The sequence below is a fragment of the Myxocyprinus asiaticus genome, chromosome 37, assembly GCF_019703515.2.
Source record: "Myxocyprinus asiaticus isolate MX2 ecotype Aquarium Trade chromosome 37, UBuf_Myxa_2, whole genome shotgun sequence".
Classification (NCBI taxonomy): Eukaryota; Metazoa; Chordata; class Actinopteri; order Cypriniformes; family Catostomidae; genus Myxocyprinus; species Myxocyprinus asiaticus.
In genome coordinates, this window is record NC_059380.1 from 16,809,403 (window position 1) to 16,833,444 (window position 24,042).

At 38.3% G+C, this 24,042-nt stretch overlaps 1 protein-coding gene across 1 annotated transcript in view; it reads right to left on the reverse strand.

Annotated features, from left to right (window-relative positions):
• Positions 1–13: 13 nt before the first annotated feature.
• The window catches only part of LOC127428007 (collagen alpha-1(IX) chain-like), a 28,062-nt gene continuing 4,033 nt past the window's right edge, over positions 14–24,042 (reverse strand). The window contains exons 7-32 of the mRNA XM_051676039.1: positions 23,596–23,619; positions 23,440–23,493; positions 23,275–23,328; positions 23,143–23,175; positions 22,493–22,549; positions 22,299–22,352; positions 21,643–21,696; positions 20,546–20,599; positions 20,408–20,461; positions 14,125–14,178; positions 13,862–13,915; positions 13,697–13,750; positions 13,521–13,574; positions 13,337–13,381; positions 13,087–13,140; positions 12,898–12,951; positions 12,744–12,797; positions 9,532–9,603; positions 6,762–6,797; positions 6,595–6,639; positions 6,396–6,428; positions 5,174–5,320; positions 4,793–4,847; positions 4,486–4,674; positions 3,017–3,094; positions 14–831 (exon numbers count right to left, since the gene is read on the reverse strand). Of these exons, the coding sequence (XP_051531999.1) occupies positions 626–831; positions 3,017–3,094; positions 4,486–4,674; positions 4,793–4,847; positions 5,174–5,320; positions 6,396–6,428; positions 6,595–6,639; positions 6,762–6,797; positions 9,532–9,603; positions 12,744–12,797; positions 12,898–12,951; positions 13,087–13,140; positions 13,337–13,381; positions 13,521–13,574; positions 13,697–13,750; positions 13,862–13,915; positions 14,125–14,178; positions 20,408–20,461; positions 20,546–20,599; positions 21,643–21,696; positions 22,299–22,352; positions 22,493–22,549; positions 23,143–23,175; positions 23,275–23,328; positions 23,440–23,493; positions 23,596–23,619 (1,722 nt within the window). The 3' untranslated portion in view covers positions 14–625. The remainder of the gene's footprint in view (positions 832–3,016; positions 3,095–4,485; positions 4,675–4,792; positions 4,848–5,173; positions 5,321–6,395; positions 6,429–6,594; positions 6,640–6,761; positions 6,798–9,531; positions 9,604–12,743; positions 12,798–12,897; positions 12,952–13,086; positions 13,141–13,336; positions 13,382–13,520; positions 13,575–13,696; positions 13,751–13,861; positions 13,916–14,124; positions 14,179–20,407; positions 20,462–20,545; positions 20,600–21,642; positions 21,697–22,298; positions 22,353–22,492; positions 22,550–23,142; positions 23,176–23,274; positions 23,329–23,439; positions 23,494–23,595; positions 23,620–24,042) is intronic.

Genomic DNA, 24,042 nt, shown 5'->3' on the forward strand with positions numbered 1-24,042 from the left:
TTTTATTTTCTCCCCTTTTTCACAACCGCAGATGTCACATCGAACCTTTCTATAATAAATAAGAATATAGAAAACTCCTAGATATTTTTCTAAACATTGAAAACTGAAACGAAACAGACATTTGTATAATGTCTCTGATTAAAACAACCCAAAACTTTTAACTGAAATCATTATTGACAAATTTACAAAGTTTTAAAAAAGTATGCCCAAGTCATATACACCATCCAGTACCTTTATAACGGAAAGTACATTGAAATCATACCAAACCTGAGCGTGTGTTTTTTTTTTTTTTTTTTTTTTTTTTTGCAAACTATGATTGCATTATTGCTGGGACAATTTTGGTTTATTTTCATTTTTATGGAAATATTCAAACTCTCCATAATTGTCAAAAACAAAATTTCTTTTTGTAAAAGGGGGGACCGAGCCACTGGGAACTGTAATACGAACTGATCCAGCCTGACTTCATGCTGTTGTTCACTTCACACTAGTGTTTAAGTATTTAAAACACTTGCATATACAACCAACATAGAAATCTCCTCGTAGAGGGAGTCATTTCATTAGTCTCTCAAGTTTTCCTGTCATGAGTCGCTGGACTCTGATGTGCAGCTCACTGATGGTTGTCCACTCATAGACCATCTGGTCCCTTCATGGTTGACTCCTTGGCAGACATCGAACCTGCAACTACTTGAAGGATGCACTGGGATGGCTCGCAGTATCCGTTAAGGCCAGAAGGACCAGGTGGCCCGGGTACACCTGGCATTCCAGGAACACCTGGAGGTCCTTTTAGGCCGTCACGTCCATCACTGCCATATGCTGGCCTACCTGGCTCACCTGAAAACAGGTGGAGGAACAGACAACCAGTTAGAGGGATGATGTACAGTGCATCCGGAAAGTATTCACAGCGCTTCACTTTTTCCACATTTTGTTATGTTACAGCCTTATTCCAAAATGGATTAAATTCATTATTTTCCTCAAAATTCTACAAACAATACCCCATAATGACAACGTGAAAGAAGTTTGTTTGAAATCTTTGCAAATTTATTAAAAATAAAAAACGGAAGAAAAAAAATCACATGTACTTAAGTTTTCACAGCCTTTGCCATGATACTCAAAATTGAGCTCAGGTGCATCCTGTTTCCACTGATCATCCTTGAGATGTTTCTACAACTTGATTGGAGTCCACCTGTGGTAAATTCAGTTGATTGGACATGATTTGGAAAGGCACACACCTGTCTATATAAGGTCCCACAGTTAACAGTGCATGTCAGAGCACAAACCAAGCCATGAAGTCCAAGGAATTGTCTGTAGACCACCGAGACAGGATTGTATCGAGGCACAGATCTGGGGAAGGGTACAGAAAAATTTCTGCAGCATTGAAGGTCCCAATGAGCACAGTGGCCTCCATCATCCGTAAATGGAAGAAGTTTGGAACCACCAGGACTCTTCCTAGAGCTGGCCGCCTGGCCAAACTGAGCGATTGGGGGAGAAGAGCCTTAGTCAGGGAGGTGACCAAGAACCCGATGGTCACTCTGACAGAGCTCCAGCATTTCTCTGTGGAGAGCGGAGAACCTTCCAGAAGAACAACCATATCTGCAGCACTCCACCAATCAGGCCTGTATGGTAGAGTGGCCAGACGGAAGCCACTCCTCAGTAAAAGGCACATGACAGCCCGCCTGGAGTTTGCCAAAAGGCACCTGAAGGACTCTCAGACCATGAGAAACAAAGATTGAACTCTTTGGCCTGAATGGCAAGCGTCATGTCTGGAGGAAACCAGGCACCGCTCATCACCTGGCCAATACCATCCCTACAGTGAAGCATGGTGGTGGCAGCATCATGCTGTGGGGATGTTTTTCAGCGGCAGGAACAGGGAGACTAGTCAGGATCGTGGGAAAGATGAATGCAGCAATGTACAGAGACATCCTTGATGAAAACCTGCTCCAGAGTGCTCTGGACCTCAGACTGGGGCGAAGGTTCATCTTCCAACAGGACAACGACCCTAAGCACACAGCCAAGATAACAAAGGAGTGGCTACGGGACAACTCTGTGAATGTCCTTGAGTGGCCCAGCCAGAGCCCAGACTTGAACCCGATTGAACATCTCTGGAGAGATCTGAAAATGGCTGTGCACTGACGCTCCCCATCCAACCTGATGGAGCTTGAGAGGTCCTGCAAAGAAGAATGGGAGAAACTGCCCAAACATTGGTGTGCCAAGCTTGTAGCATCATACTCAAAAAGACTTGAGGCTGTAATTGGTGCTAAAGGTGCTTCAACAAAGTATTGAGCAAAGGCTGTGAATACTTATGTACATATGATTATTTTTTTTTTTTTTTTTTATTTAATAAATTTGTAAAGATTTCAAACAAACTTCTTTCACGTTGTCATTATGGGGTATTGTTTGTAGAATTTTGAGGAAAATAATGAATTTAATCCATTTTGGAATAGGGCTGTAACATAACAAAATGTGGAAAAAGTGAAGCGCTGGGAATACTTTCCGGATGCACTGTATAAAGATTTGCCAAGCTCATTTAAAGGTGCACCTAGTAATTTATTTCCTCATTTAAAAAGTTTTACTTCTAAAGAAATTAATAGTAATTTAGAAATGAATAAAATCATAACCACTCGTGTGAGCTGAAGAGTTCAGTCATATCCGTAACCTTATAAAAGCTCTTTTATTCTACATGGAGCAGGGGGGCAGCCATGTTAGCATCACATGATCAGCTGAATACTAATCGCTTAATGTCAGTTACTGCCCTGTTATTGGACACTTTCACTCATGGATTACATTAGTCCTGGCTTACTGTGCATAATGAATTTCAACAATAGCATTGGTAACTGAAAACTACTGTTTTTGAACAATGCAGCATCCAGGCCACTAGGTGTCAGTGTAAGCCATAACTCGACATCAAAAAAATGACTGAGTGCACTTTTAACTCCACCTCAATTCGCTTTTTAAACAAGCAGAGATGAATGATACAAAGGATATGAGATTGTAAAATATGGAAGTCATTCATACAAACCTGGGAGCCCTGGCGGTCCAGGAATACCTTTAGGTCCCTGCACAGTGGGTCCTCTATCTCCTCTGTCACCATGGTCACCTAAAGCATGCAGAATAAAAATGCATTATAAAAGTGCCTTTTTGAAGGATAGTGTGTTCTCAATCTTTTTGACTCCAAGGCCCCCCATTGTCCAGGATGATATTTGAAGGCCACCTTGCTTCAGAAAGGCCTTTTATTTGTTAGATTTATTAAATAATATCATGTCATCTTGCAGCCCCCCTTGCAATTTTGCAGATGCCCCCATTGGGTCCCTGTCTCCTGGTTGAGAAACACTGCTCTAAGATCAACTGGTCTGCTGTGCAAAATACATGTCTGATAGGTTGACCTCAATTTACATTTTCTGAAACAAGTCTGTCTGGAACCCCTCAAATTAATTTATTAACCTATGTGCAGATTCACAGCATCAGTACAAGAGTTTTACAATGTTGCATTGTATTTATGTTTTATGAATCATTTTATAAGAAAATTAGTATTTAGTATTTTATAAGTAAATTAGTATTAGCATTTGTTAGAAAAAAAAATATAACCAAGCAGCCACAGATGGACTGGCCTTGCACCATTATCATAGACAAAAATACATGTCCACTTGCTGGCATAGGCATTTATTTGTTCCATTCCATTACTTTCCTTATATCAATGTTAAAATTTGGACATATCTTGAGAACTTAAAGGAATAGTTCACCCAAAAATGAAAATGTTCTCATCATTTACTCACCCTCATGCCATCTCAGATGTGTATGACTTTCTTTCCTCCGCAAAACGCAAATTAATGCCTCAGCATAACACAGATAAATGTCTCAGCTCTGTAGGTCCTTACAATACAAGTCAACAGGGTCCAACACTTTGAAGCTCAAAAAAGCACATAGGCAGCATAAAAGTAGTCCATATGACTCCAGTGGTTAACTCCATGTCTTCTGAAGCAATTTGATAGGTGTGGGTGAGAAACAGATCAATATTTATGTCCTTTTTTACTGTAATATCTCTTCCCTCCCCAGTAGGTGGCGATATGCACAAAGAATGCGAATCACCAAAAAACAAAATAAGAAGAACTCTTAGGAAAGAAGTGAGCACATAGGAGGGCTGTTTGAAAGTAAAGATTTATAGAAAAAAAGGATTTAAATATTGATCTGTTTCTCACCCACACCTTTCATAACACTTCAGAAGACATGGATTTAACCACTGGAGTCATATGGATTACTTTTATGCTGCCTTTATATATTATTTTTGAGCTTCAAAGTTTTGGATGCTGTTGACTTGCATTGTATGGACTTGCAGAGCTGAGACATTTATTTGTGTTATGCTGAGACATTAATTTGTATTGTGCAGAAGAAAGTAAGTCATACAAATCTGGGATGGCATGAGGGTGAGTAAATGATGAAATAATTTTTATTTTTGGGTGAACTATCCCTTGAAGCACATTCTCTCCATACCTTTGGGCCCTTTTCTCCCTAGAAGCCCAGGTGGCCCTTTTAGACCTGGCAGTCCTCTGCCACCAGGATGTCCAGGGAAGCCATTGTCTCCAGCAGGCCCTGGAGGACCAGAGGGACCAGGAGGACCTGGCAGCCCAGCGATGCCCGACTCAGGCCTTGTCATACTAGCTGCCAGCTGGGCGAGCTGTTCTGTGAAGAAAAAGAAAGGATATGTGTGATGTGTGCGTCAAAAACATTAGAAAAAGTTAAAAAGAGTTAAAACAAGAAAAATAAATGTCAATACTTTGCAACAATGTGGAATACTGACCATGCATGACCCTCATGCAGACCTGCTTAATGTGCTGATTTGTTGGTGCTTGGCCCTGGAGGAAAGTCAGGTGGACACTATTAAGACTTTGAACTATGTCAATAATATTCCTGTAGGATTATTTAGTTCATTGTTGGTTAGTTGTAAAAAAAAAAAAGAAAAAGAAAAAAGGATTATGGTGGAAAAAAAACCCATTATAATGTAAGACACCATCAGACTGCAGTAAAATTCTTGATGGCCTGCCAAAACATTAATGAGTTTAGTACTGTACCTGAATCACAGCAGAAGTAATAAGATCATAATCCAGTTGTAATGACAGGTATGATAAATTATCTGTGATAATTAAGGTGGCACAGATTGAGATAATTAAAACAGGCATACTGGTCGTCCCTGTGACCCAGACAGTCCGGGTACTCCTCTGTCTCCTTGCATGCCTCTTGGTCCAGGCTCTCCAGGAAGGCCCTCTGGTCCAGGCTGGCCACGCCCTCCCTCTGGTCCTTTATTTCCTGCATCCCCTGGTTTTCCTGTCTGAACACAACAAAAGATGCTTAAAGGGATAGTTCCCCCAAAAATTAAATTCATCATTTCATATTTATGCATTTGGCCGATGCTTTTATCCAAAGCAACTTACAGTGCCCTGATTACAGGGACAATCCCCCTGAAGCAACCTGGAGTTAAGTGCCTTGCTCAAGGACACAATAGTGGTGGCTGTGGGGATTGAACCAACAGCCTTCCACTTACCAGTTCAGTGCTTTAGTCCACTACACCACCACCACTCCACCATTTATGCACCCTCATGCCATCCCAGAAGTGTATGACTTTCTTTCTTCCACAGAACACAAACAAAGATTTTTAGAATATCTCAGCTCTGTAGGTCCATACAATGCAAGTGAAAGGTGGCTAGAACTTTGAATCTTCAAAAATCACATAAAGGCAGCATAAAAGTATTCCACAAGACTCCAGTGGTAAAATCTATATCTTCTGAAGCAATATGATTGGTATGGCTGAGAAACAGATCAATATTTAAGTCCTTTTTTACTATATATCTCCACCTTTGAACAGCCCCGACCAGTAGGTGGTGATATGCACGAAGAATGTGTATTGACAAAAAACAAAAAAAGAAGAAAGTGGAAGTGGAGATTTACGTAGAAAAAGGACTGAAATGTTGATCTGTTTCTCACCCACACCTTCAGAAGATATAGATTTAACCACGGGAATGAGTTACATGGATTACATTAATGCTGGCTTTATGTGATTTTTGGACCTTCAAAGTTCTGGTCACCATTCACTTGCATTGTGAGGACCAACAGCACTGAGATATTCTTCTAAAATAAAAAATCTTCATATGTGTTCTGCAGAAGAAAGAAAGTCATACACATCTCATAAGGATCCACATAGAATCTGTGCATTTTCTTCACATTTTTCACTGCTCAGCTCACTGCTATGTCATTCAATAAACAATTTAGTCAATGCCTAACGCTTGTATCCTGCAGAAATCTGTGGAACAGATTTCATGTAGGTATACAAATGAAACGTCCTGAAATAAAGGAAGAGGTGGTTTAAGGGACCTCCAAAATAACAATACTTATCAAGTCAAACTCACCGATCCTTTCTCTCCTGGCTCTCCCTCATCACCCTGAGAAAATAATGGACATGGAATTTTAGACCAGCAAGGTGGACATGACCTGTGTCTAAACCAATACACTCTGATATTGAGTTTGAAATTGAGCATAAATATTGTTGCTGCCGAGTAAAATAAACCCTCTGAACATAATGAAAACCTTTGTGCTGGTTTTACTTACTACATCTCCTTTCTCTCCTGGTGTTCCTTCTTCACCAGGTGGTCCCTAAACAAACAAGCATTAGATACATTGTGTGTAACTGGTATGAGAAAACATTTCTAATACATTGTATTAACATAAAACTAATCTCCTGTACGTATATTAAGAGACAATTTATGCTGACTTACTTGCTCGCCTTTTGGACCAGTGAGACCAACCATGCCCTAAAATATAATAAAAATGAAGACAAGAATAATTTCTTATAATAATCTTGTTAGGTTTGCACAGTAAATTGTTTGTGCCACAGCATATATTATTAATGGACCCTAAGGCGTTTCCACCTTAATTAGTGGTGTAAATCAAGCAAACATTTTTATATTTGCAAATCTTTTATTATTTAGTACAAATTTATAACATTGTTCTTTGTATTATTTTACCCTGGATTTAGTAAAAAAAAAAAAAAAAGAAAGAAAAGAAATGTGTTACCACAGCTGTGCTGAGGCTTCTAATACAGCTGCTAAGTTACAGAAAATGTGCCATCTTTTTTCCTCTGACTGTCGTTATCCACCGCTCTCTATTTTTTTCTTCATTTGAAAAGTTGTGGAAATGAAATAGTGAACGTGAACGTTACACTTATATAGTGCTTTTCTGACACTACACTCAAAGCACTTTACATGGTGAACTGGGGACTCTCTTCAACAACCACCAGTGTGCAGCATCCACCTGGATGGTGCGATGGCAGCCATAGTGCACCAGAACATTCACCATACACCAGCTATTGGTGAAGAGGAGAGAGTGGAGTGATACAGCCAATTCATGTATGGGGATTATTAGGAGGCCATGATCGATAAGGGCCAATGGGGGGAATTTGGCAAGGACACCGGGGTTACACCCCTAATCTTTACGAGAAATGTCCTGGGATTTTTAATGACCACAGAGAGTCAGGACCTTGGTTTAACATCTCATCTGAAAGATGTTGTCTTTTTACAGTATAGTGTCCCCGTCACTATACTCGGGTGTTAGGACCCACACAGACAAAAGGGTGAGCACCCCCTGCTGGCCTCATTAACACCTGTTCCAGCAGCAACCTTAATTTTCACCAGGAGGTCTACCAACTAGGTACTGACCAGGCTCAACCCTGCTTAGCTTCATTGGGCAACCGGTCTAGCACTACAGAGTGAGTGCTAAATTGTGGCATTTTTCTTTTGATGTTAGAGCATATGGATAAGCAAAAACTACAATATGGCCAAAAGTTTGTGGACACTCCCTTCTAATTAACGAATTTGGTTACTCCATTAAATCCAGTAAAGAAAAATCTTAATGTTTCTTTAATGTTTCTTAGTGCTTCCAAATTTGTGGCAACTGTTTGGGGATAGCCTTTTTCTGTTCCAGCATGACAATGCCCCTGTGAACAAAGTGAAGTCCATAAAGAAATGGTTTACTGTGTCTGACGTGGAAGAAATTGACTGGCCTGCACAAAGCCCAGACCTGAACCCCACTGATCACTTTTGGGGTGAACTGGAACAGCAACTGTAAGTCAGGCCCCATCGACCAACATCAGTTCCTGACCTCACTGATAACCTTGTGTCTGAATGAGAGCAAATCCCTGCAGCCATGTTACTACATACAGTATAGTGGAAAGCCTTCCCAAAAGAGTGGAAGCTGTTATTACAGCAAAGGTGGAAATTGATGCCTAAGGTTTTGAAATCAAATGTTCATCAAGCACATATGGTGTCCACAAATGTTTGGCCATATAGTGTATGTTTGCCATGGTCTCCCATTCACTGCTATCGAGGTTTACCCTGCAATCCTTTACTTCCGCATTCCAAAACCTGGAAGTGTGAAAAGGGTCTATTATAACATCCATTATAATTTATTTTATAATAAAAGCTGTCACAATTAAAATGTATTCAGATAAATACATATTTTTTATTTTTTTCTCCCCAATTTGGAATGCCCAATTCCCAATGCGCTCGAAGTTCTCGTGGTGGCGTAGTGACTCGCCTCAATCCAGGTGGCAGAGGACAAATCTCAGTTGCAAATCTCTGAGACCATCAATCCGTGCATCTTATCACATGGCTTGTTGAGTGTGTTACCACAGAGACGTAGCGCGTGTGGAGGCCCACGCTTTTCTCCAAGGTTACCTCATGTGACTCTACCCTCCCTAGCAACAGGGCCAATTTGGTTGCTTAGGAGACCTGGCTGGAGTCACTCAGCATGCCCTGGATTTGAACTCGCGACTCCAGGGGTGGTAGTCAGTGTCAATACTTGCTGAGCTACCCAGGGCCCCCCCCCATTCAGATAATTATTATTAATATCTTAAAAAGATCAACAACAAAAAAACACCTGTTCTTTCATTTTTGGCTTATCTCTTTGTAAATGGCTATGTTTGGAATATAATTCTAGCGTACTGCTAACTGCATACTGAACAGTATATACTGTATACTGCCTGTTATAATATGTAAAACAGTATGGAAAATGTAATCATAAACATTGCAAACAGACATGATGTCACCTCTTTGCATGTTTAGTTCAGTAAGTGCCGTACAGTTATCATCTTGAAAATAATTATGGTTATGTGGCATTTATAATCCAGTTGTGTAAAACTGTAACTTTTGGCAGCACAATAATATAATGCATAAGAAAGAGTTGTTAAAAATTATGGTTACATCTGCTTCATACTGCCGGAAAAAGAAGGTCAAGTTGTGTGCATTGCATTGTGACATACAGTATTACGTGCAGTGTGCTCTTTGAGCAAATGTGCAATAGGTCATCTGGGTATTCTGTGCATAAAGAAAATGTGGACACTGTGCTATTCCGAATACAGCCTACATATTTCTTTGATAAAAATGTATTGATGTTAAAAACAAACATTATAGGTTCTTTCATATTCTGAATTACTAATTCATCAGAATTAATTCTAGAAAAAAACTGAAACAAATGGTCTCAAAATCCTACCCTGTCTCCTTTCTGCCCAGGTAGGCCAGCAGGCCCTGGAAGACCAGGAAGGCCTGGATCTCCTTTAGCACCCTGTAGAACACACACACACACACACACACACACACACACAAATAAATAAATAAAAATCCACCAACACTGCATGGCCTGTGCTTAAAGCTTCCTTAAAAACCACAAAAAAAAAAAAAAGCACAGCCGTTAGCTCAGAGAGCCGAGTTTTGGCGGGGCATGTCTGAAGGTGTGTGGATGGATGTGGATTCTGATTAAGCCTGATGCCGGCAGTTTTAAGGAATTTCTGTCAAACAGAGAGCTCGTTCAGCCCCTCTTTCCTGCTCTGAATATTCTCTTACCAAAGAAAATATCCCCAGGCACTAGGCCTCAATAACAACAGGCCATTCATGCCCCTACCAGCCGATTACACTGCTAAAGCAAACCAGAGCTTTCTAAGGAGATTGTGTTGCAGTCTGGAGAGGTATTAAGCTCTTCAGCATAGGAGCGAGCATACAGGACATGAATCTGAGAACTAAGACCAAGAGTAACATGTCTCTAATTGTGTTGAATTTGTTGTGAAACATCTAGACAGTGTCACAGGTTCAGAGGTACAGAGTCATGGCTGATGTCCCAGTACAGTTCCTCTTTTTATGGGTAAATTATTAAAATGTATAAAAGCTTATAAACTGTAGAGCTTACAATCATGTACAAGCTAAAATACTGTACCTATCACACAGAATAGTCCCAAGATAAGCACAATAACAGCTTGCTGTAGTGTTCTGGTTGAAATGAGATTAAGAGAATGAATTCAAGTTGAAAGTGATTTCCATGTGCATGCCGAAATTGTTATTTGTAGTATTATTTTAAAAGTGAGTTTGGGGTGGTGGTGGGCAATGTTATCCTTGGAATTTCTGTTGGAATCCATTGTTCATCTCATTTGTTGTTCCCAGATGTTTTGTCTTCTCCTCTGCCTTCGTCATTCTATCTTCCATCTACACTCATCTATATATGTCTATCGCAATTGCGTCTGACTTCTTTTTGTGGCTCGAGGCACGAGGTAACCAAACAATTTTGTCAGCTGACCTAATTATTTACTTTACGTACCCCCTGATATTTTAAGATATGTTTACCTTTCAAATTATCTTTGCATGTTTACTTTTGAAAAAAATTACTTTTGGTTTTAATTAACTTTTTATACATGTATTTTTACACGTATATCTCTCTGGGCCTCATGCAGTTCCCTCACAGACATATTTAAATTAAGTCTATAACACTTTACAATGAGGTTCCATTTGTTAACATTTAGTTAACAACATTAGTTAACATGAACTAACAATGACCACTACCTTAGTTAATGTTAATTTCAACATATACTAATACATGTTTTAAATCAAATGTTGTATTTGTTAACATTAGTTAATGCACTGTGAACTAACATGAACTAACAATGAACAATTGTATATTAATGAACATTAACAAAGATTAATTAATTTGCTAATTAAATGCTAATGCTAATTAAATGCTGTAAAAAAAAAAAAAAAAAAAAAAAAATATATATATATATATATATATATATATATTCTTAATGATTTGTTCATGATACCTGATGCATTAACTATTGTTAATGAATGGAACCTTATTGTAAAGTTGTACCGTTAAGTCATTATATTACTTTGAGTATTTAAAATAAGTCATTGTCATTCTGTTCTGTGCAAACCAACCTGGTCTCATAGAATGAACATTACTTTATATATATTTTTGCAAACTGACTCGTACATGACGCTCTCTACATTTTGCTGCAGTTTCCTGGTGAAATGAACACTAGAGGCGCTACAACAACTGAGTGGTTTAATCATTGTCACAAAAATCACGAGTACAATTGCTGATTTTGATTTTATAAAAACGTATTTTTCACTCTATTACTCACCCCCCGTTATGTTATGATATCAAAACACTTTTACTTTAACGCGTGATTTGAAAAACTAAACATTTCGTTTAACACTTGTATTACAGACCCACCTACATATACACACTTCCTATATCATTAGCTTACTTGGTAGCTCACCTGATAGAGCGTTGAACTTTGAGCTTGACAGCTGTGGTTCAAATCCAGCCAAAGATGCACAGAAGTGAAAGTGGCATAGAAGCGACACAAAATGACATGGATGCAGGGGCGTAGATTTCCGATTTTGAAACGCTATCAGTTAGGTGTTGGTTAAGGGTAAGGATGTCTGTTTTTTTAAACTCGCATTTATCTTTTCGGACACTATTGGTTAGGGTTATGTGTTGGGTAAGGATGTTTGTTTTGTTAAACTCTCATTTATCTTTTCTGAAACTATTGTTTAGGTTTAGCATAAAGTTTTAGGTTAAGGAGGTCATTTTGCTCGATTTTGGCGCCCCCCTCTGGACATTTCACATTAAAACTGCAGCCAAACGTGTAATGAAGCACGTAATTTCAGTTTTGCACAAACCTTGCAATGCTCACATAAATTTCATGAGACCAGGCTAAAACACACCTTGTTTCTATGTAAATTCAGCTCAATATAGATTGTGCTTTATTCACAAAATAAATTATTATTCACGCTATTTTCCAGGCCCAATTAACTATTACCACTCGAGAAAACCAGGCGGTAAACTGAACTGTATTTAAAATTCAGATGTTTGTGGACATTTTCTCTCAATCTTGGCAGTAGTAATTTAGCAAATAATGATAAAGAAGAGCAAATGATCGAAAAGGACTGTTATAACTTGGCTTATATCCAGATATGCCGTGTAGTCAAGCACACTTTCGGCATGTTAATGAGTTGACTCAGGTGTCTGGATCATATTAGAGGAGTGATGTTGTACAGTCTCGGCAGAGTGTGCCAGATTGTGGTGGTCTGATGTATCCTCTGCTAAACAGCACTCAGAACCACCTCGCAAGATCAGAATTGCGGCATGCGTATTGTGTTGAGTGCAGATTTTGTGTGCACATTTGCGCCACTAAAACAGCAAATAAATAGCACTTTTACTGTGCGCAAATAATTTTTATAGTGAATTCCCCCCTCAGTGTTTGTGCCCATAAAGCTTCATTATCTCCTAGTGATGTTGTGTCCTGACGAGTTTCTGAAAATGTCCTATAGCATTTTTTATTATATGCATTTATCATACGTTGTAGTATCTTTCCACTGTAATAGTGATATAATTAAGGTTTTCAGGGATTATGGCCCCTGACAACTCACCCTTGCACCTGGCAAGCCTACAGGCCCATCATGGCCTCTTTCTCCTCTTTCTCCCTGGAGAAAAAGAGAGAAAGAGAAATAAAGAAGGAGAATATTATAGGAGTGACACATTTCTTTGTATGACACTATGTGATGTGTAAAGAAATATACTCACTGGCCCACCTCTTGGTCCGACTGGTCCAACCTCTCCCTGCTCACCACGTTCACCCTGAAATCAAAACACCAGAAAATCAATCATCAATCAATCAGTATTTCAACTTATTAATTATACAGTTAACCCAGAATTTACAACCCATCCACAAGGGCCTGTTGGTTGTGGTAAACACTGGCAAAAGGGACTCACTGTTTTTCCATTATTTCCAATCAGGCCTGCCACGCCGGGATCACCAAAATTTCCCTAAAGTAGAGATAAGACAGGTTAACCTTCATTAGATAAACTCACATCTGCTTCCATAAGAATGCTATTAATAATGAGCTAATATGTCCAATAATGGCCAACACATTCATTTATTAGTTATCATGCTTGGAGAAACCAATCAAGTAGTAGAAGCAAAACCTTGACACCCTATATAATTTGCACTTAAATTACCTACTTTTTCACCCACGTGGCCCTTTGCTCCTGGAATACCTAGTAAACCCTGGAAAAGAAAAATCCTCCAGTATTTGCTGACTATACAGTATACAAAACCAAAAATGCATGTAATTTCTAATTATCTCACAAGCAGGTACCACTGTATACTATCTGTATTTACAATAGGGGTCAAATGTAATACGCACTGGAAATCCCTGAAGTCCAGCCTCACCAGGTGAGCCAACTTTCCCAGGAAGACCCTAAACAGCAATAGACACATGCTGATAAATATCACTCCACTAAAAATAGAGACACAGTGCTGCACATCATGTTAAAAATTATTTTAATTTTGCTCTGTATGGATGAACTAAAATGTCATTACCTTCACTCCAGGAAGTCCTGGAATACCATCACGACCATCCACACCAGGCAAACCCTACACCACAAAATGGTAAAATAAGACTTTTAAGGATAACACAATATTGTGTATAATGTATAAAGCTGCAAATATAGTCTCACAGTATAATAAATATAAATATAGTCTTACAGTCTCTCCTTTCAGTCCAGGTAAACCCACAAGTCCCAGTAACCCCTGAGGTCCCTGAAGAGAGGAACAACCAACATTGAATGGTGTTGTTATAGTAAATCAAAAAGGAATTAGAACTTCTTAGCATAAGGAAGTTCAAAAATATGTTGCAAACTAATTTTTTTAAACATTATGCTGCTGATGTAAATATATTGTATATGTGTTGCTTTTTTATTATTTATGTAAATTTTCATATTAATTGTTTTGTTTTGTTGTTGACTCACCTGAGCTCCATTTGGTCCGGCCTCACCTACTTTACCTCTTTGACCATGATCACCCTTTAAAAATGAAATGAAATGTAAATCATTCGGTTTTATTCCATTAAACATTCTCAAAAATGTTCATTAACACCAACTAATCAAGCAAAAGCTTCATAAGCAATTATCAGTCAGTGAAACACAAGGCCTGTAAAAGCGATATTAAAAAAAGGACATGCCAAAATAAGTAGTGTTCAGTTACAACAGAGCTCCAAATAAGCAAAACAAGTAATTTCTCAGTGCACATATGTGTAAAATATCAACTAAGAATGAACAGTTCTAGATAGGTGCAGCTCCAAATTAGAGTATGGAAATCAGAACAGATCAAAATATGATACAGGATAATTTTAGTAGGTCATCATGCAACGGACTGCCTACACATTTTGAAGGACAACACAGCTTTTAGAAACTTCAAAAGGATAGTTCACCCAAAAATGAAAATTCTCTCATCATTTACTCACCCTCATTCCATCCCAGATGTGTATGACTTTCTTTCTTCTGCAGAACACAAACAAAGAGTTTTAGAAGAATATTTCAGCTCTGTAGGTCCATTCTATTCAAGTGAATGGGTGCCAAAAGTTTGACGCTCCAAAAAAGACAAAGGCATCATAAAAGTAATCCATATGACTCCAGTGTTTTAATCCACATCTTCAGAAGTGATATGATAGGTGTGGGTAAGAAACAGATCAATATTTAAGTCCTTTTTTGCTAGAAACTCTACTCCCTGCCCAGTAGGGGTGACATGCATGAAGAATGTGAATCACCAAAAACATAAGAAGATGAATGTGAAAGTTAAAGTGGAGATTGAGTAGGGAGGAGAATTTATGCTACTCCCAAAAATAGTATAGAGCAGGTGGCGCAGCTGTAAATATCTAAAGAACTGAGATCTGGGAATCCCAAAATGTTGAACCAGATTTTCAAAGGATCTCAACACTCCGCTCTCATATAGGTCACCGAGTCCATTAACCTCCCTCACAATCCACTCTGACCAGCAGAAAGGGTACTTATTAATACATAATTTGGGGTTCAGCCATAAGCTCGAGGCGACATTTATTTAAATGTCCGAATTAAACACTCGACACTTTTGTCCATACTGAGTATAAATGTGAGATAATGGGGTATAATTTAACTTCTCCGGTTAGTTTGATAGAAAGGCTTTGCAATGGCGAAATAGGGGCAAGAACTTCCTGTTCAATACAAAACCAGAGAGGGGCTCTCTTAGGTGGAAACGATCAATGAGCCAAATATCTGAGACCGAATGCATAATAATGAAACTAAATCTTGGGTAGGCCTAGCCCACCTTTGTCAATCGGCCTATGCAACTTACTGGACGTTTCCCATTCCACTTCGCTATGCTATCAAATTGCTTGAAATAAGAGAGGGGGACATCTATAGGGAGTGACTGTAGCAGGCAGTTGAATTTTGGAAAACAATTCATTTTAATAACATTAACCTTCCCAATCATCGATAAATGTAATGAAGCACACCTGCCCACATCGCTCGAAAACCTTTTTATTAAAGGGTCAAAATGAACTAACTAAATCACACAAATTTGCTGGGAATTAAATACCCAAATACTTAATGCCCTGTTTGGGCCACTGAAAGGCACCCAGCTGAAAAGCTGTTATCGGGCAGTATGCTGTCAGAGCCAAAGCTTCAGATTTAGACCAATTAATTCTGTATCCCGAGAATTTAGAATAAGAATTAATAATTCTGTGGAGGCAAGGCATAGATCTAGAAGGGTCAGAGACGAATAATAAAATATCATCTGCGTAAAACAGAAGCTTATGCGCCACACCTCCCACCATCACCCCTGGAAAATCATCTTCCTTTCTTATCATGGCTGCTAATGGTTCCAGGGCAAGACAGAACAATAATGGGGAAAGAGGGCAACCCAGCTGGGTGCCTCTATCAAGAGTAAAATAATCTGAAATTAATCCATTTGTTTGTACTGCTGCTACAGGGTGTCTATAAAGTAACTTAATCCATCCAGTAAAAGTATTCTCAAACCTGTATATTTCCAAAATCTTAAAAAGATAATCCCATTCTACCATATCAAACTCCTTTTCAGCATCAAGTGAGATGGCCATGACCGGAGTCTGATCATTCGCCACTGACCACATGATATTGATGAAACGCCCGCATAAACCCCACCTGATCTGTATGTATAAGAGATGTCATAACTTAATCGGTTAGCCAGAATTTTTGACAATATTTTTTACATCTAGCTGGATCAGGGAAATTGGATGGTAACTTTTACACTTGCTTGGATCTTTGTCCTTTTTAAGAATCAGACTGATCCGGGCTTGTGTCATGGTTGGCAGAAGCTTTCCATTCTTTAATGATTCCGTATAAACTTCTAACAAAAGTGGAGCCAGTTCTGTAGCATAAGATCTAAAAAATTCAGCGGCAAAATCATCTGGCCCCGGAGCCTTGCCTATAGGCAAGATCTTAATTACCTCGCCAAACTCCTCCAAGTTTATCTCAGAATCAAGAGAATTTTTTTGCTCAGTCGTCAGTTTAGGGAGTTCTAATGGTTCCACAAAGTTTCTAATATCTTCATCAGTAGACGAAGTTGTGGAACTATAGAGATCAATATATAATTCTTTAAAAGCATTATTAATATCAATGGCTGAGGTAAATATTTCACCACCAGCAGATTTCACTGAGGGAATGGTAGAAAAAGACTCTCTCTGCTTTATTTATCTAGCCAAAAGCTTCTTAAAGTATGACTTTCTTGCCCTGAATAGCCAAAACTCCACCTTTCATGACAAAATAGTATTACATCTGTATTTCAATCGGGTCAATTCTCTGAGGTCATCAGATGACATTAGGCACTTCAGCTCTGCCTCGGCACTTTTAATATTTCCTTCCAACTCCACGAGTTCTCGTGCTTTGGATTTTTTGATGAATGAGGCATACTGTATTATCTGACCCCTAAGAACTGCTTTAAGTGCCTCCCAAACCACGCCCACAGAGGATACTGAGGACCACTTGGTCTCCATATAAACATTGATTTCAGCCTTTAACATTTGTTGGAATTCAGGATTTTGCAAAAGGGATACATTAAAGTGCCAACTATATGATTTCTTTTCCTCCGAATGTGGCAACACCTCTAAAGTCACCAGGGCGTGATCTGAGACTAAGATGTTTCCAATTGAGCAATCCACAACAGATGAAATGAGGGGGAAAAAAATCTATTCTAAAATAAATCTTATGGTCTGATGAAAAAAATGTATAGTCCCTACCAGATGGGTTCAAAAGTCTCCAAATATCTGTAAAACCAAGATTTTTACACATCCTATTTAGCGTCAGTGTTGCACTAGGGGGTTTACACACTTTTTCTTCACTATGATCAAGGACTGAGTCCATCAATATTATATCATGAGGGGTGCCAGCAGCTTGTAACATCCCTTCAAGATCTATAACAAAGCCCTAATCATCCACGTTAGGTGCATAAATATTAGCCAAAATTAATTTATCTTTAATCTGTTTGAGACATTTTAATTGTAGATGCTTATTTATCAATGTAATGACTCCCCTGTTCTTACTTGAGCCAGCACTAAAGAAAACGTGTCCACCCCATATCTTCCCAAATTTTTCAGCTTCCTGTGGGGATAGATGCATTTCTTGAAGAAACACAATATCATATTTCTTACGTTTAAGAAAATAAATAACCTCCCTTCTTTTTATGGGGTACCCCATCCCATTCACATTCCACTCACAGAGAGACAATCCACTCATATTAACATTTGACATATTGACATACTAGAAAAAAATAGATTGTGTGTCAAAAACAAAATTATAAAGGCCACATTCCAACATCAGAGCAACAAACAATCCCAGAACTTCCCCCAGAAAAAAAAAACAAAAAAAAACAGAAAAATGAAAAACGTGCGTATTAACCCCATGCACGACAGCGCCAACCAATGTCCATCCCTCTAAACTCAAACAGCCCATGTATGCCTACGAGAGCCCCCGCGACATCTTTGCCATCAGATTGCTCAAGACTGGTGCTTCTATACAAATTTTGTGAGACAGAATTACACAACAGAAAATAATCTATAAAACAAACTCCAGCTAATAGGTGGGATAAACACAACGACGTGTAGATTCATCCACATAACTGTTCCGAAGGTAAGTTCCTCCACAAAACAAACTCCAGCCGCTAGCGGAACCAGCACAAAAAGAAACAAAAAAGGTGCTCAGTTTCCTCTGACAGTCAAGTGAATGTTCAGTGAGTCAGGCTCACTCGGCTGTTACATGAGTGCAAAAAAATGCCCTTATCACTCCAATGTTTTGCAAGAAATATTCCACAGAACAAACTCCAACCAATAGGAGGTGTAAGAACAAAGAACGTGCAGATTCATCCACAAACTGTTCCGAAGGAGTGTTACTCCACAGAACATACTCCAGCCGCTAGGTGGAACCAGCACAAAAAGAAACAAAGAAGGCGCTCAGTTCCTCGGATGAACAAGTGAGTGTTCAGTGAGTCGGGTCCACTCGGCTGCATAAAAAGTATCAAACAACGACCTACTCATTCCATTGACTTTATGAAGGACATTGTTTGCTGTGGGCTTGTAAATATTTTGCAGCCATCCTTAGTATCTGTTTTCAATTTAGCCGGGAACATCAGTGCAAATGCGACCTCCGTTGATGTAAAAGTTTCTTGCAAACCTTGAATCGATCACGTTTCTCTCTTGTTGAATCAACAAAGTCTGGAAACAAGAAAATGTTGTGGTTCTTCCAAGAAAGCCTTCCTTTACTCCTCGCCTCGCGTAACACGAGATCTTTATCGGATGGTCTCAGAAATGTGGCCAGAATTGATCGGGGCCTGTCTCCCTCAGCGGATCTTCGAGCCAGAACCCTGGGAGCTCGCTTGATTTCCAGCTTATGGCCTGTTATGTTGAGCAGACTCGGGAAAAGCTCGTCTAGGAATTTCACCATATCTCGGCCTGCTTCGTTCTCAGGAATTCCAACAATTCAGACGTTGTTTCACCAGTTACGATTCTCAAGGTCTTCCAACTTTTCCAAAACACGTTCCAAGTCTATCTTAGTCACTAACGTATTAGCAGCTAATTCCCTTTCCGATGACTCTAGATAATCGATCCGTTTCTCAACATCCGACATTCTTGTAACCACCTCAGAGAATTTCGTCTCCATGGCAGTGATCGATCGACGTATTACAGCCAGATCCTCCAAGTCAGCTATGACCTTCACCAGCATTGCCAACATGCTCGACAGTTGAAGCTGAATCTCTCCCACTGCACCATCCACACCGAGTCCCTGGTCTGCGGCCCTGTCTGGGTTATCAGCTTGAGCACGTCAGTGTCTTTTAATGTCTCTAGAGCCCGAGGATTTTGAATTTTTTGACATATTGTCTTCATAGAACAGTTATGGATCAGGGTGTATAGAATCTCACCGGTTTATGACATAAAAAGTATTAAAAACTAGCAAAGTGCACAGAGCTCACCATTCACACGTCCAACCCTCGCATGGCGCCACGCAAACCTCCGAACATAAGTTTGAATTTGACCAAGCAAATGAAACTTTGTTGTCAAGTGGAAAACAAATGTCAATACCAAAAGCTCTACTCTTAAAGCACCCTGACAGTCATTTTTGTGTTTGTGTCTATAGGAAGTGTGATTGGGAGGAGAATTTATAATAAAAAAGGACTTAAATATTGATTTGTTGCTCAATCACACCTATCAAATCGCTTCTGGAGACATTGATTTAACCACAGGTTTAACCATCATATGGATTACTTTTATGCTGCCTTATGTGATTTTTGGAGCTGCAAAATTTTGGCACCCATTCACTTACATTGTATGGACCAAAAGAGTGGAGAAATTCTTCTAAAAGTCTTAATTTGAGTTGATGAAAGAAAGTAATACACATCTGGGATGGCATGAGGGTAAGTAAATGAGAAAATCTTCATTTTTGGATGAACTATTCCTATAAGCAAAAAAAGTTAAATGCAAACAGGGTTCTAAGTTAATTATTCATAATTGTGCACATGAGATGATTAACCTTTTAAAAAAACAAACGTGCTTATCTTCACTATAGAGTTTGAACTTAGGCTAATATGTAATAAATGTTAGTAAATCAATGCAGAGAGTACAACATACAAGAATTGTTTCAGGTCCAGTTAGTGGTAATGATATACAGAAACTACTGAGGTAAAATTCAAAACTTTGTTATAACTTGTTGACTAGGCTAACATAATGTAAGTCTAATTTTTAACACTTACAGGGGCACCCTGTATACCCTGAGGACCCAAATCACCAACATTCCCACGAGGTCCCTAATGGAGAAAAATCACTTTTAGTAATTTCATGAAAAATCCTTGTAATTATTTGTTCACATATGAAGACCTTTTGACCCTTACCCTGTCCCCTTTAGGGCCCATCATCCCTGTGATTCCTCTTAGACCCTGTGAACCCTATAATTACAAAACAAACACACAACGAGATCTAGAGTGACTTAATAGGAACACATGGGTGGAAAAAATGCAAAGAGTCATTATATAAATTATGTTGTATATACAGTATATACACAATAGAAAAGTTCACAAAATATCAATACATCGACTCACTACGTTATTTTCTTGATATGTTTACGAGCCGTCATATTTTATCATTAGCTAACATTAAAATTAGAAGCCTAATTTGTGTTCTTTCCAATTCACTGCCGGTAGGCCTTCTGTTTAATGTTGTCTGCCATAATTGCTTTGGGAGACCACAAGGGGGTGATATAACAATTACTAAAGGACGTGTCAATGCAGTGCAGGTGGCAGGTTTTTGTACCTCTTCAAGAATGAACCAAGTGACATTGATGAGTTTGAAGATTATTGTATGAAAATAGTGTAAATGAGCAAACTGAATGATTAGAAATGGCAAAATGTATTACGTTTATTATGCAATTTCTCTGTATGCAGCCTTGAATAGGTTTCATTCAAGCTGTCAAACCACAAAAATTCTGTTGGCTATATGAAAAATCTATATACACAATATATCATCCAGTGATGGCTAGAGTAAATAATCTATTTCATTTGATAAAGATTTGGGTTGAATTTAATGGAAAACTGTGAACTGCACTACACAGCGATGCAGAATTTTGAGCAGTCTCTGGAGTCGTAGCTGGTGACAGTGTGCATACCTTCATACAAAATATTTATTTCTAGTTTCAAAATGCACCATCTATGCCAACAGACTCGCCCAGTGTTCCACACACCCTTTAAGTGACACAGTCGCTCACACTTCACCACAAGTTATGCTGAGAAATATGTATGAAGAGACAAAAACTAGTGTGCAAATATTAGCCCTATTTTATTTCTAAACAAAATACTGATATATATCAATAACCATCAGGAAAACTGTCTGATTTATGATGCATAAAAAGGAATCTATTTCAGCCCTAATATACAATATATTAGACAACATTTGTCATAGGCAAAAATATTTGATAAATAATGTTTGTTTTTACAGGTGTTCCTTGTGCTCCTTGCTCTCCAGGTGCTCCCTGGTCTCCTTCTTCACCCTGTAAGAAAATAGCAACACAATTACACACCCAGTCATGATCTTAGCACTTAAGTTTCCTGTGTGCCCATGATCAATAAAAAAAAAAAATATCAATTCAAATCCCATAACATGACAGCTAACATGCTGATTGTTCAAAGAATAAAGACCCCATGAATGTGCTGTGGATTTTAGTCCATTTCTTTAAACTTTGAAGCATCTACATTATATGCTAGCGTAATCCTAAAAGTTGACAAACTAACTTTAGCAGATATACGCATTTAAAATGTACAATCTTTTTCTTCCAGTAAAACAGACCAAAATATTGATGACTCATATCTGAATTTCCATGACTTTTCCATGACTTTTAAATGTTTTATTAAGTTCCATGACTTTTCCAGACCTGGAAATCACAATTTTAAAATTAACTGATATTTCCAGGTATCCATGACCATGGGAACCCTGAATAATGAAAGTATCTTATTATTCAAATGTATGAGCCACCAAGATAAAGATCATTTCTACATTTTTTGCATATACACTTTTTATATCTGCATCTTTCATTCTCATTGTCTAAGAGAAAAACAAAAGGATCACACTAAACTTGACTTATGTAACTGTCACCTTATGTCCTTGCCTTCCTGGTTCACCTGATTCACCTTTGACACCTTTGTGGCCCTAAAAGATAAACAAAAACAAACAAAATAACAGAATGAATTAGTACGAATGACACCCATTTGAACATCCATGTTTGATGGCAGGAATTAATTAAATGTATTAATTAAAATTAAAATGAATTTACATAATTTAAAACTCACCTTCATGCCTGGAAGACCAGTGTAACCAGTCAAACCAGAAGTACAGGCATTTGGACACTGAGAAACATAATATAAAATAGAAACCTTGATAAATAAATATGCAAGTCACTTTTAAAATCCAGACTACAGCAGCCCAGCATTCCCAAACAAAAGCAAGAATCCCGATGTTAGTTTTGGAAATGTGGAAGGAATAAAGTAACCAAAAAGCTAAATTAACCCATCTTAAATGGAGATTGTTAAAATGATTGAACCCAAACAGCACTACAAACATACAGGCAGTTTAAGGTTCAAATGTATATGATTGTAAAAGGGAAAGTGTACTGTATATTTGATGTGTCATGATAGATCACTGACTTGAATCACATTTTTGTCTTCAATAATTCATTTTAAATGGTCCTGTGGTGCAGTACAAATATTCCACAAATTTTCATCTCTGAATTAATATGACGATAAAAACTGCATGTATAATAATTGTAAAAGTATAAGATGCATACATAAGCAAGTCACCCTACAAGGCCGCAAGTCAACTTCCCAAAATTATTTCATGTCAACTACCCATAGGTTTTTTTATGGGGAATTGTTGAGTCTATGTTAACTGAAGCGCAAACACTTAGTGAAAGTATAACCAGACTTGAGACTTGAATTCTTACCAGCTCCTTACCATCCCACAATCCAGGAGGGCCCTATGGACAAATTCAAAATATTCGTTTAACAATAATGTTTAGAGCCATTTTATAATTCCAGTATAAAATGATCATAAAGATCTAACCGTTAATACTTACTCTGGGACCTGGTAATCCTTGAGCACCAACAGGACCTCTCAATCCCCGACTTCCCTTTATAGCAGAACCAGAGACATTTAAACTAAAAATAGTATCAGTGCAACAACAGTGATCTTTTTTCCAAGTCTGATTGTTAAAGGTGAAGAAAGGAATAACACTACATACTGGAGGTCCAACTTTGCCCAGCTCTCCAGGTAATCCATCTTCCCCATCAGCACCCTTCAAAGTAAACAAACAAAAAGCCCTTAAAGTGTCAACACATTCCCCCCATTTAAAAAATGGCATTCAAACCAATAAATCCATAAAAGATTAGGCACTCACTGCTTCACCATCCTCTCCAACACCCTGCGAACAAAGTAACAGATGTGAAATGACACGAGTCAGCAAAGAAAAACATTCAAACAAATCTGTGTTATTATAGATACATGTGATCTGCACAACATTTTTCACTAATAAGTGAATAATATGTTTGTGAAATCATTGTCCAACACAGCCTTGCTTTAGAACATCAATGTATGAGCTAGAAGGTCAAAGGCCTGAACTTGACCTAATGACCTACTCATGTGTACATGAGTGAAAATATTTCTATTAAGATCTGTTGATTTGAAACCAAAGTGGTAACACACTAACATTTAATTACAAGATATACAGTATATGACACAGCACATGTTAGATTCAGCCACCTTTGTGTGAATTTTTTTTTAATCATTAAAAAAAAAAAAAAAAAAATCTCTATTTATTCCTTTTATCACTGTCTCTCACCTTCCT